Source organism: Phasianus colchicus, chromosome 36, assembly GCF_987193195.1.
Source record: "Phasianus colchicus chromosome 36, bPhaCol1.hap1.1, whole genome shotgun sequence".
Lineage (NCBI taxonomy): Eukaryota > Metazoa > Chordata > Aves > Galliformes > Phasianidae > Phasianus > Phasianus colchicus.
In genome coordinates, this window is record NC_143471.1 from 150,762 (window position 1) to 163,277 (window position 12,516).

At 48.1% G+C, this 12,516-nt stretch overlaps 1 protein-coding gene, 1 long non-coding RNA gene and 1 pseudogene across 2 annotated transcripts in view; 1 reads left to right on the plus strand and 2 right to left on the minus strand.

Moving 5' to 3' along the window:
• LOC149913500 (uncharacterized) overlaps window positions 1-12,516 on the minus strand; it is a 207,287-nt gene that overhangs the window by 80,216 nt on the left and 114,555 nt on the right. The gene's annotated exons all lie outside the window — the stretch shown is intronic.
• On the plus strand, window positions 590-5,982 carry LOC116241526 (borealin-like). Its single transcript, XM_090129458.1, has 9 exons — window positions 590-980; window positions 1,258-1,292; window positions 3,116-3,191; window positions 3,375-3,511; window positions 4,188-4,267; window positions 4,515-4,613; window positions 4,784-4,910; window positions 5,370-5,456; window positions 5,794-5,982. The coding sequence occupies exons 1-9, from the start codon at window positions 686-688 to the stop codon at window positions 5,836-5,838; spliced, it is 981 nt and encodes a 326-aa protein (XP_089985584.1). The 5' UTR covers window positions 590-685; the 3' UTR covers window positions 5,839-5,982.
• On the minus strand, window positions 7,993-9,392 carry LOC149913506 (olfactory receptor 10A7-like; annotated as a pseudogene).

Here is a 12,516-nt window from a genome sequence, read left to right on the forward strand (position 1 = left end):
AGGGAAAGTACTGAGTACGTGCGCACCGTCTGGTTCTTAACGCTAGGATAGCGCACAGCGTTATTCGGAGAAACGGGACAGCCGCCGCCTGTACCAAGCGCCTAAGTCTGCAGAAAAGCATCTGCTCTCGGCAGCCAACGCCCGGCTTAGCAAGGTCAGCTCCGCAGCTGCGGATCCAGCAGCCCGCGAAAGCACGTCGCTTTTAACGCAGCTTGTTTCCCTTCATTCGATTCGCCTCCGAAAGCTCCTCCTTGCCCGCGCCCCCAGCCCCGCCCGGGGAGCCCCGCCACGGGAGGCTGCAGGCGCCGCTAGTAGTAACGCTCCGCGTCCCGCAGGCCCTCCGGCGCGTCGGCCAACGACGGGCAGCGCGGCCCGCGTGGCCCGCGCCACAGCAGCTCGGCCAGGCCAGGCCCGGCTCCGCCGCTCGCTCCTCGTACGGCCGCAGCACAACGGCCGCGCCGGCCCGGCCCGGCCCGGCCCGGCCCCGCCGCGCCCGCCATCGTCATCACGCCGCGCCGGGCGTCATCACGCCGCGCCGCGCTCCCATTGGCTGCGCCGCCGCTCGCGGAGCTCTGATTGGGCGGCGGGCGCGCGTTGGGCGGCGGTTGAACGCGGCGCGGGCGGGCGGTGCTGTCGCGCCGTGCGGGAGCGGGGCTCGGTGCGCTCGCGCCGTTCCTCGGCCCTCATGGCTCCTGCCCGCAGGAAGGCGGCCGCGGCCACGGGCGCGCGCGGCAGGAAGCTGAGCGCCTTCCTGAAGGACTTCGACCGGGAGGGTAGGCCGCGGGCGGGCGGGCGGGCCGAGCTCTGCGCTCGGGCCGCGTCCGACGCCGCGTCCGTCCCCGCAGCGAGGAGCCGGGTCGAGCAGCTGCGGGCGAGCGGGGAGCGCCTGGTCAAGGAGATGGAGAACCTGTACGACGTGGAGCTCCTCCGGCTGCCCGTGGCGCTCCGCGAGATGAACTGGCTGCAGTTCTTCGTTAGCGGCGGGGGGCGCGGGCTTCCCCTGGAGCGGCGCTCGGCGGCCGTCGCTGAGGAGCGGTGGGACGCGGCGCGCGGGGCTCGCGCGAATAGAACGCGAGTGGGCGCGGGCGGGTGCGCCGCCCCCTCTGCCCGGGGCCGCTCGCTCGCCGCCGGAACGCCTGCTGTGCGGCGCCCGCTCCTGCGGCGGCGTTGCGGCGCGGCTGCGGGTGTTGCGGGAGCTGTCCCGGCTGCGGACCGTAGCGACGCTTCCGAACGAGTGCGTCTTCTTTCTAGCTGAAGGGGGAAGCCGGAAAGTCCTGGAAGAGGCGGTGACGGTAGGTATCGGGCACGAATAGGAAACTTTCCGCGGCGCGTGGTGCGTTCCTGGAGGAGACGAAGGCTTTGTGTATCCGCAGGAGCGCTGCTGCGATAGCGCGGGTTACGCACGCGGATCTTAACTGCGTTAAGGCTTAGCGGGAGGAGATGCTGTGGTGTCCCCTGCAGGGTTTGCATGCTCGTGCTGCTCCTTGCCCGGCTTTGCGGGCCTGCTTAGTTTCACGCTAAGGGATCGCTGAGGTTGGAAAGGACCTCTCAGGCCGCTTCCAAAATTCCTGGATGATTGCGGTTTCCCCTCTGAGCCCGTTGTGTAATCACCGCAAGCCGCTTACTCCAAGTGGCATCAGAAGCATGTCATGTGGAGGGGGCCTTTCCTTGAAACGTCCAGTTTGAACTGGTAATCAAGGTGTTAAAGGGAGCCGTGCTTCAGTGCTGATTGTTGACGAAGCAGCTCCTCAAACTCCCTCATATGCTGTTGGGCTGTTGGGCCAGGCCCCAAATAATTTGTGCCTCCGTAGGTGTGCTGGGGCCGCAGCCTTCCCTCTCTTCAGTACCTGCCTAACCTCTCAGGGTTCCACGGGAGTATGGGAGGGGAGTTCCGTGACACCGGAAGTGTCTGCTTCTCTAAGTTTTCTCCTGAGTTCCTCCACACCCTCTGCCACTCAATGTTACCCGGCTTTGCAGAAGATCCCGCCGACCGATACTGATACTGAAAAGCACATTCCGAAAACATGACAGTGTGAACAATGTGATTGTGTTGGTTGGAACGTTCCAGAAATGTCCAGAGATGTTGAGGGGGAGAAAAGGAAAAGCGTGGGAGGAGGGAAGCTTGGAAACCTGTTGAAACATCTCTCTACCCCTCAACAGATTTGCTGGGAAGGCAGTGGGGGGCATACAAGCATTAGCAGCCTCGGGAGTGTAACTTTTGAGGCTCAAACCGTGGCACGCTGTAAATAAAGGCCAGACGGGGGACCCAGCTGTGCTTTTGGGGCTGTTGTATGTATACATCGTACAGTGATGGGCACGCTCTGGGCAGCGTCTGCCAGTACGCCTCTCCCAATCCTCTTGCATTTTAACATTCTTCAGGGATGGTCATAAAGAAAAAAAAAGAACCAAACACGATATAATCACTCTCCATTGGCTGCTCCATCATCACACACGGAGATCACCGTTGTCTTCTCTCCTGCTAAGGTTGCTCTGCTCCCCTGGAGTCATAGAATCATAGAATCACAAGGTTGGAAACGACCTATAGGATCATCTAGTCCAACTGTCTTCACACTACCACTGCTACCACAAGCTACTAAACCAGATCTCGCAGCTCCTCGTCCAGACGCCTCTTGAACACTGCCAGAAATGGCGACTCCACCACCTCCCTTGGCAGGCCATTCCAGTGCCTGACCACTTTCTGAGAGAAAAAGTTCTTCCTTAAGTCTAACCTAAACGTCTTCTGGTACAACTTGCGGCCATTTCCCCAGGTCATTTTGCAGAGCCCCGCGCTGTAGGGGTTTGCTCCTAGGTCTCTGGAAGAGCACGCGCCTCTCAGTAAGCTAAAGCGTTGCTGTGGTGGTTGAACAGCAGGGAGTAGGTGAAGCGTGCTCGCAGCTGCCCAGCAAGGCGTGCTGGCACTGAAGGGCACCGAGATCTGTTATGTCCAGAATAATGAGGAAGGACCTCTTTTGAGCACAACAGAAGAACGTAAAGATACAGTTACGTTAAATAGTTATATATGTGAAATAGTTATAAAGATTTTGCCTGCAACTTTGACTTATCACAAACTCGCGCTACTGATCATCCTGACAATATTATGACTTCTTAATCCTAGGCAGACTTGGGAATAACAGAAATAAACAAGCTGACAGCAGAATTTATCCAGACTCCCTTGAAAATCATCACGAAAGGTCAGTAGTTAACATTCTGTGAATGCTGATTTGGTTCTTAGCTACAGCCTTCGCTACGTTTAAAGACAAGGATGTAATTCTACCTTTATCCCTGCGACCTGAAGTAGTTTTACTTGCTTTAATTATGTCACGTTAGGTTTTTTTTTTCCTGTCTACTTGAATAATGCTTTCTTCTTTTTGTAGGAAAATCTAAACAGGGTGTTGAAGCTACTGAAGAAGCAGCAGAGGTTCCTTTGCTTCCTCCAGCAAAGAAAGCGAAACACGATGACCAACTTCTTCTGGAGCAAGCAGCTGCAAGTGCTAGTCCAAGAAATGGAAAGGTAAGTAGCTGCTCTTTGTGATGGCTTTTATTCCCAGGATATAAACTATGTACCGAGACGATGCTGATGCCTATGATGGGACAGCTGTGCAGGATGCTGTAAGGGTGTCTTTGAAAAAGCTGTTGCTTCCTGATCATCCCAGTGATGCTGGAAGCTGGCTTTCGTTGGCAGGTAGTGCTGCTACTTGTGGCAAGCAAAGTGACTGGTGCTGCAGGTTACCTCTGCTTTTATTCCTGTTGTACTTCTGCACGTGAGAGTCTCATCCTTCTCATCTGAGCGGGTGTCTTCAGCGTTGCTGTATGTAGGGAGTGATACTCCCTAGAGCAGAACGGCCTGGGTCACGTTGAAAATATTTACCAATAATGGTTTTCGGTTTTGTAGTATATGAGTTCTGCTGTGGGCAATGGTAAATACATGAACCGTCCTAAGTCAGAGTAGAAGTTAACGTGGTCCGTTATCCTCCTGAAGTTCTACAGCTGAGCTTCGGGGAAAGGATGTGAGAAGTAATACTCGAATGGGGAAGGTCTCAGAAGTTTGTCCCGTGGCTTGTTTCAGACTCTTGTGCTGCAGGAAGGAGCCTGCTGAGCCAAGCGTTTCGTATGGGAGCATTTGCTCGATGCTGACTTGGCTGTCACAGGAGAAGGAAATGACTGACTTGGCAGCTAATGTGTTTCAGGTGAGGACGTCCACTAAAAAAGCACCAGTGTCCAGGAGCAGAAGACCTCCTTCAGCAAGAGTGAAATGCAAGAGTAAAAGGTAACGGCGATGAGTTTTGTGGCAGGATTTCAGAAACAGAGAGTAAAGGTGCGGTGCTAACGTAGCTGCTGACTGGGGTGGTGCGTGGCTTAGCAGGCTGGGTGATGTAGGCATGCCGTGCTGTATAGGGTGATCTGTGAGAACCTTGGGTTGTCTCATCTAAGTCTTTGGTAAGACAGTGCTTACGTGTCTGTTAAAATTATTCTTCTGAGAGCAGGGCTCTACTTACATGCTTCCTTTTAAGCAGATCAAGCAAAAGCAGCTTTATCACTCCAGCTACTGGCAGAAATCTTGATCTCTGTGCTCGAGGAGGCACTTCCATTGTCACACCCAGGTCTGATTCCAGGTTTGTATTCTATTGCATTTCTCTGTAAGTGCCTTGCTGCTTGCTCCTTACGTCTCGGTTGTCTATATGCGGGATATTTTCCAGCAGCGCTTTGAACCTGCAGTGGAAGACTTTTGGTCCAAGTGCTTTAAGCAATCCCAGTAAAATTCCTCACCTGTTGCTTTTTCCAGATTTTTCAAGACGCCGGGTTTGCGCACACCCACAGTAAATGAACGTGTTTACACCATCTCTGCTAATGGCAGCCCCCTTGCTGATGGCAATGATGTCTTCATTACCGTTCCAGTTGGAGGAGGGGAGGTAAAATCAAATTTGAGTCTGTAAAATCCATGCAGCAAGGAGAGCCTGTGCCTTCTTGGAGGCCTTATCAGTTTCAAGGGACTCCCTCCTGTTCATCCATTTTCGCCCGCTTACTTGTGCCACCGCAGCTTATCAGGAGGTAAATGTTGCTTAAAAAGAACCTGAAGAAATTATTAGTCACAAGCAGGAGCTGTCTAGGAATTCTGGTCTAAGCAGAATGCAGACTGTTGCTTTCCTGCGCTTTTGAGTAATGCTGAAAGTACCTTCCTTCTGTTCACAGCGGTACATCGGGATGAGCTGGTCATCCAGGTACGGGATGAGCTGGTCAAGCTGGATGCGGCTCTTGGCACGTACGCGGCCTCCCCGTGTGCATGGAGTTGGGTTTTTTTTTGCTGCTTCTAGCTGCTGCAGCTAAACAACCGTGAAACCTGAGATTTGGTGGTGTTTGGCTTCTTACAGAGTATTCGTTTAACAGCAAGTGGTCTGACCAAAAAGAATCTTCTTCGTCTCAATCCAGGGGCACGAGGCATTATGAAGAATCTGTCTGTAAGTCTTTCCTTTTTTTTTTTTTTTCTGTTCGGGACCTGAAGCTGTAATGCAGCATTGTCTCTGTCCTTAATTGTTGTCCTTAACTGTTGAGGCACTGAGCTGTAACAGAAGATTCTTATTTCAAGTCTTGTATCTTAACTCCTACCGCTGGTGAAGAAGCAGCATGAACTGGGAAGGGAAAGAAGGATAAAACCTCACACTTGTAGAAAAATAACTGTTGTCAGCATTTTGAGAAACTGAATCGAAACTAAAGGTGTCTTCTGCTTCGAGTGGAAAGCGGAAGTGGCTGTGGGTTATAATCTCTTTGGCTAGTGATGAATTTCTTTCTTTCTAGGTTCGTCTTGCACGAGCTTGTAGCAGTGCAAAAACCCATAGGTGAAGAGCAACAAATGTCAACACCTTTTGTAAACGTGTAACTACTATAAGCTACAAGTACATTTTATTTGGTGTCTTATAATTCTGTGAGCATTCATTTAAACAAAAGGAAATAAAAAGAAAACAAACAGCAAAGCAGTTAAAACCAGTGCCGTGTAACTGACAACGCTGTTAATATTCAAACGTCCTTTTCCAGCTGTCAGAGTGATTTGGTTGTAGCTGGCATGAATCACAGTTACCTGGCAGCTAATAGCTAACCACATTCATCACCCAAATCCATTTCCCATTTTGTCTGAGCCCCGTGTGCCTCCAGGGAGTGGCTAAACAATAGTTCTTTTCTCTGCAGTGTATTGCTTGTGCACACTACTCGAATCCCTTCTGCCCCTTCTGCAGCCCACGTGGCAGTAGCGTTTGGTTTAACCAAATTGGAATTTCCCTCTGCTATTCAGTTCAAGTGTTTCAGGCAATGCAGGGAAGCTGATTCCCTTCCTGGAACAGAATCTCTGAGTGTAATGCAAAAGCGCCAGCGCTTCTTCATTAAGATTTTCTGGTCCTGAAGGAAATATACAGAGGCAAATTATGATGAATTCATCCAGTGGAGAGTCACTGGTATTATTGCGGGCAGCTGCCCTACAGAAGCAAGGTCGTTCACACGAGGCAAGGAGACTGGGGTACAGCTGCAGACCAGTTTCTCCCGAACAAGGTTCTTCTAGCTATGTGCAGAAGCTCAGGCTGAGGCAGTTTACTTGTGTTCCCAAGTAAGCAGGAGGCCTTTTTTGCAGGTCAGTCGCCTGTTCAGGCTGTGCTCTGTATTTGCCCACATATTCCATGACCGCAGCTTGTGGCGGGAAGATGGCCATGGCACAGAAGAGGTGATAAAGATTTGGTGGAGAATTATTAAGGTATCAGGATATTGCGTTAAGCATCTGGAGACCTAGGCAGCCTATATGTCGGGGTTAAACTGACAGGCAGCTCAGCACCACACTACCTGTGCATTCCTGCCCTGCCACAGTAGGATGGAGGAGGGAGTTGGGAAGGAAAAATAAAACCTGTGGGTAGAGATAAAGAGAGTTTATTAGGAAAATAAAAATGGGGGGAAAAAAAGAGTACACAAAACAAGTGACACACAAGGCAATCTCTCAGTACCAGCAGACAGAAGCCCAGCCAGTCCCTAAGAACTGCACTCCCCCTGGCTAACTTCCCCCAGTTTCATTGTTCATCAAGACATCTCCTAGCGCAGAATTTCCTTCAGTTTAGCTATCTGTCCTGGTTCTGCCCCTTTTCATGTTCCCGAGCACTCTCAGTCTTCTCTCCAGCAGAGCAGTCTGAGAAGCCAAAATGTTGACTTGGTTCCCTTGTCATATATCAGCCTTAATTTTCACCATGTGAAGGTTAAGTTTCCTAGTAGCCCAAGTAGACTGGTAAAACCCGTCTTTGGTCGCCTGGGAACCTTTGTATTTTTCAGAGGTGTCACTAGAAGGAATGGCTTCAGCAAAATTTTTATCACGAAAGGAACGCTTGAGACCCAAGCACAGATGTGCAGAACCTTCTCTTAAGTTTAATAATGGGTTGTGGGCGATGTTTTCCAAAGCACTGCCTGGCACCAAAGTGAACAGTGAACAAACCAACCATAAACACCTCTAAGAGGGAAGCAGATGACCACAGTGCAGACTTAATAGCAACTGTTAGTAAATGTTAGTAAAACTGTTAAAGAAATGTTCACAAAAGAAAGTAAATGCTTTCAGCATCTACAGGAATTTACTACAAGAAGGTTTCCACTTATTAATCCAAAGAGTCTTTGCTAATTACAGGTATTAAATGCAGTCAGCTTCACTTTCCTTTTTCTTTGTTTGTTAGCTTTGTTTTGTTGGTTGCTGTTGAAAACTTTTTTAGCTCTCCTGGTTCTCTGAATTGAAATATAAATAATAATGATTTCCAGAAAGAAAGAAATGACAGAGAAACATTCACGCGGAATTTACATCACGGAGTCATGGTACTTTAGATCTGAAAGAAAGGATGAGAGATGCAAAATAGTAATTATTCTGTCTCAGGTCCCAAGATACCTTCCTGGTGACTGTGCTATATGAAATGCTTAAGTCTTTCTGGAAGCAAGGAATGAGCATCAGTTCCTCTGCCTTGTTAGAGCACCTCTGGTATGAGAAAAGGCTGAGAGAGCTGAGCTTGTTCAGCCTGGAGAAAAGAAGGCTGTGGGGAGGCTGGATTCTTTCAGTACATACAGAGAGCTTACAAACAAGATAAGGACCAAGTTTTCACACAGTAAAATAATATTTCTTAAGTGAGCGCATCAGCTGAATCTCCTGCAATGAAAGCAAGACCTTCAGACCCAAGTGCCCAAATAAGCTGTGGCATTGAGGTGATTTTGACTGGTTTGATCTAAAGGAAATGTCTAGTTACATTTCTTCCTCACAAGGAAGAATGAGAAACTAAAATTTTAAATGACTTACTACTGAAGGCAAGAATAAAGACAAAACATTCACATCTATAAAACACCTATTTTTTTTAGTGAGCTAGCAACCTTACACAATGACCTATGCCAGAAATAGCATTTTAAAGCTCCACATTCATGTACAATAAAAGATTTTCTTCCTCAGGTCAGCTATAGTTTTAATTAGTACTCCTTTCACTTCTTTATTCCTCAGGCTGTAAATCAGGGGATTTAGTGCTGGAATTATAGCTGTGTATATGAGAGAAAAAAATTTCTTAATGTCTTGAGAGTAATTGAGAGTAATTGACTTTGGGCCGTAAGTAAATCAAGCTCCCACTGCCATAATAAAGAGTTACAACAATAAGATGTGAAGAACAGGTGGAGAAGGTCTTTCGCCTGCCCTCTGCAGAAGAAATCTTCAGGATGTTGGAGATGATGCAGGCATAAGATACCAGGATGAGACAAAATGGTGCAAAGATGACCAGCACTGCGGTGGTAAGTGTCTGCTTTTCATACAAGGAGGTGTCAGTGCAGGAGAGCATAATGAGTGGAGGAATGTCACAGAAGAAGTAGTTAATCTTGTTGGGTCCACAGAACCACAAGGTGAACACCCAAGCTGTCTGCACCACGGATACTACATTACCACTGCAGCATGACAGCAGGACTAGGGAAAGCCTGGCTTTGTTGTTCATGATGATGGCATATCTAAGGGGGTTGCATATGGCCACATAGTGGTCATAGGCCATAGCTGCCAAAATGTAGCATTCGGTGGCCCCCAAGAAAATGACAAAGTAGAGCTGTGTGGCACAGCCCACGTAGGAAATTCTCCTGCCCTCTGACAGGAAGCTTACCAACATCTTGGGAACGACAGTGGATGCTGTGGAAATATCCAGGAAGGACAGGACCCGGAGGAAGAAGTACATGCGCATGTGGAGGGTAGGATGCGCTGTGACCAGGAAGATGAGAGGTTTCCCAGTGAGGGTGAAGGTATAAATCAAACTGAATGAGAAGAACAGCCAGTTCTGCTGCTCTGGGTGGCTGGACAATCCAGAGTGGACAAATTCTGTCAGAAGAGTATGGTTTTCTGGTTCTGGTCCTTCTGCTGGCTTCATGTGGGAGGAACCAAATGGATGGAGCACTCGAGGGCCGGTCAGACCAGAGTGCTTCAGTGCAGCTGGCAACCAAAACATCTACAGTCCAAAGATTGTTACCTCCAGTCCCATTCCTCTGGGTTTTTACATGAGACTGATCAGTTTGCTGGCGCAGTCCTAAAATACACATCTGTGTTTGGCCAGGGGATCTAAAATATTTTTTTCAGTGAGGAGATTCACAGACTCCTGCGTATGATTTTATTTATCTTCAGTAAGATAACCTCATCAAGGAAAGCCATAAACATCATACAACAGAAAGTTCCAGGCCCTATAGACATCCATATGTCTTTCCACAATGAAACTCACATGTACTGTATGGAGAAAATGTAACAGTGCAGCAGTAATAAACCTCTCAGACACGCTTGTGTTTGAGGCATTTAATGTAAATGCAGAATAAATGATTCAGCATATCCAAAGCTATATATTAACAGTGTACAAACACATTAATCTTTAAATAAATACCATAATAAAAAAAAAAAAACAAACAAACAAACAAAAAAAAACCACAGTATAACGATTATCTAAACTTAGGGAAAATAATGCTGAGTTGAATTCCATTTACAGGTAGAAATACAAATATTCATATTCAGGTGTTTACTCCCATTGTTCATTCTCATATGCCAGCTGGACTCCCCATGCTGCACAAGTTTCCAGATGATTCTTTGTCATGTTATGTCAGTGTGTGTGTCCTTGAAGCAATCTGAATTGCATGGCTGGGCTCAGGGAATTCCACCCCACCCTGAAAGCTTTCCTTTTAGGAGGAGGTTGTCTCATTCAGACAGTTCACTTCTTCACCTAGTTTGATAGTGTTGATGATGTCTCAGGAAAGTCCAATCGTTTTTACTCCTTAGAGCCACTTGACTTGTTTTTCAGCAACACTGGCAGAGTGTTCAGAGTTTTTTATAGGACTAGTCTGCCTGCACACAGAAGTCTGGATGGGATTCTGAAGTTTCATTCAAGTTTGCCCTGATCTGAAAAGAAAGTCTGTCCTTGCTTGCAAACATATCTGCTAGGGTCAGCAATCTAGCTCCTAAGAGGTTTTCTACCACAGTTTTGTTGATGTTTCTTACTAGTTGGGTCATATGAGAACTTGATATGATAATCCATGCTGTAAAGGAATTCAGGAGATCTTTTAAGACAACCTCTTACTCAATTCAGAGTCAGTTATGAGGTCTGACCAGGTTGCTTAGGGCTTTGTCTAGGAGTATTTTGAAAATCGCCAGGGATGTAGACTACAACTATTTAGTGTCTGACTTCCAATGCAGTGCGTGGAACCTCTTTTTTCATCAAATCATAGAACAGCTTTGGTTGGAAGAGACGTCAAAGATCATCTAGTTGCCACCCAATAAAGCAGATTGCCTTGGGCTCCATCCAACCTGATCTTGATCACTTTCAGGGATGAGGTGTCGACAGCTTCTCTGTTCCAGTGCCTCACCACGCTCTTTTCAACTTGTGTCCGCTATGTCTTTCTCCTGCTATGCACTACTGTGAGGTTGGAAGGGATCTCTGGAGGTGGCTTGGTCCACTCTTTCTGCTCAAGCAGGGACATCTGGAGCAGGTTGCCCAAATCATGTCCAGGTGACTTCTGAAGATCACCCAGGAAAGAGATTCCACATCTCTGGGCAACCAGTCCCAGAGCTCCATCTCCTGCACAGTAAAGAACTGTTACCTGATGTTTAGATGGAACCTCTTGTGTTCCAGTTTCTGCCCGTTGCCTGTTGTCCTGGCACTGGCGCTACTGAAAACAGCCTGGCTCTGTCTTCTTTGCATCCTCACTTCAGGTACTGTTAGACATTGACAAGATCCTCCCTGAGCCTCCTCTTCTCCAGACTGAATAATCCCAACTCTCTGTCCTCATAGAAGGGGTGCTCCAATCCCAAGATCACCTCCACAGCCCTACACTGAAGTCTTTCAAGTATGTCCAGATCTCTCTTGTACTGAAAGGTTCAGAACAAGACACAGTACTCCAGCTGTGTCCTAACCAGTTCTGGGTAGAGGAGAAGGATCACCTTTCTTGAAATGCTGGCAATATTTTGCCTAATGCAGCCAAGAATTTCATTAGTTTTCTAAGTGGCGAGGAACCATTGCTGACTTTTGTTCAGCTTGGTGTCTACCAGAACTTTTCTGCAGTGCTGCCTTCCAGCTGAGTGGCCCCATTATGCACTTGTGCCTGGGGTTGTTCATTGCCAGCTGCAGGACTTTGCACTTCGTGCTGAACTTGTCAGATACTCGTCAGCCCACCCTTCCAGCATGTCAAGGTCCCTCTGAATGGCTGCACAGCCCTCTCGTGAGTCAGGTCAGCCACTCCCCACATAGTTCTGTGTAATCTGTAAATTTTCTGAAGGTGTACTTTACTCCAATGTCCAGATCCAGTGCTGCCCCCTGGGCCACTCCACTCCACTCGTTACTGGTCTTCAGTCTGACTCTGCAGCACTGACCACAACCCTCTGGGTTTGGCCATACAGCCAGTTTTTGACCCAAATAACCATCTGCTCATCCAGTCCATACCTCCAAAAACTCATAGTTTTATTTTCCGTAAACTCTCCTTCCTGGAGATTTGGTAACTACTGCCCACATTCCCAAAGCATTTACACTCCTCGCAGGGATCAGCAAAACTGTCTGCTTCACCAGCTCCATTCTACAGATTTGTGTTATTTTCTGCCTGGGCTGCAGTGAATATTTCATGCAGTCTGTCAGAGTTTATGACTGCTATTTAGCTGTATGCTTCCCACTGCACTAAGCATTTGCATGAGCAGCATTCTCTCTACTCAGCTAGCCCTTTGCTAGCCTTCATGGGTTTGTGGTTTTCCAGCCATTCCTCTTCCAGTCATTCTGGTTAGCACTTTGTCTTTCTTTGGCTGTAATTTCAGTCACGTTTTTTGAAGCACTGGTTCTTTGACTGCTCTTGCCTTCAATTCCACCTCTATGGTTGACATGACAGCTTTCATCACCTTTATTTTTCTTATTCTTGTATCATGTTCATTTTCCCTTATCACCTACACTTACAACTTACTTTACCAATGCAGCTACTGTGTCTTAAAGGTCTCTGTGCGAGACAGTTGTCTGCACTGTTGCAGTAAATGGA

Bases quoted from the DNA above. Each gene is read 5' to 3' on its own strand.
- LOC116241526 (XM_090129458.1), top strand. From the start codon at position 686: ATGGCTCCTGCCCGCAGGAAGGCGGCCGCGGCCACGGGCGCGCGCGGC. The intron at 981-1,257 runs GCGGGGGGCGCG...TTCTAGCTGAAG, and splicing joins GCTGCAGTTCTTCGTTAGCG to GGGGAAGCCGGAAAGTCCTG. The intron at 3,512-4,187 runs GTAAGTAGCTGC...AATGTGTTTCAG, and splicing joins CTAGTCCAAGAAATGGAAAG to GTGAGGACGTCCACTAAAAA.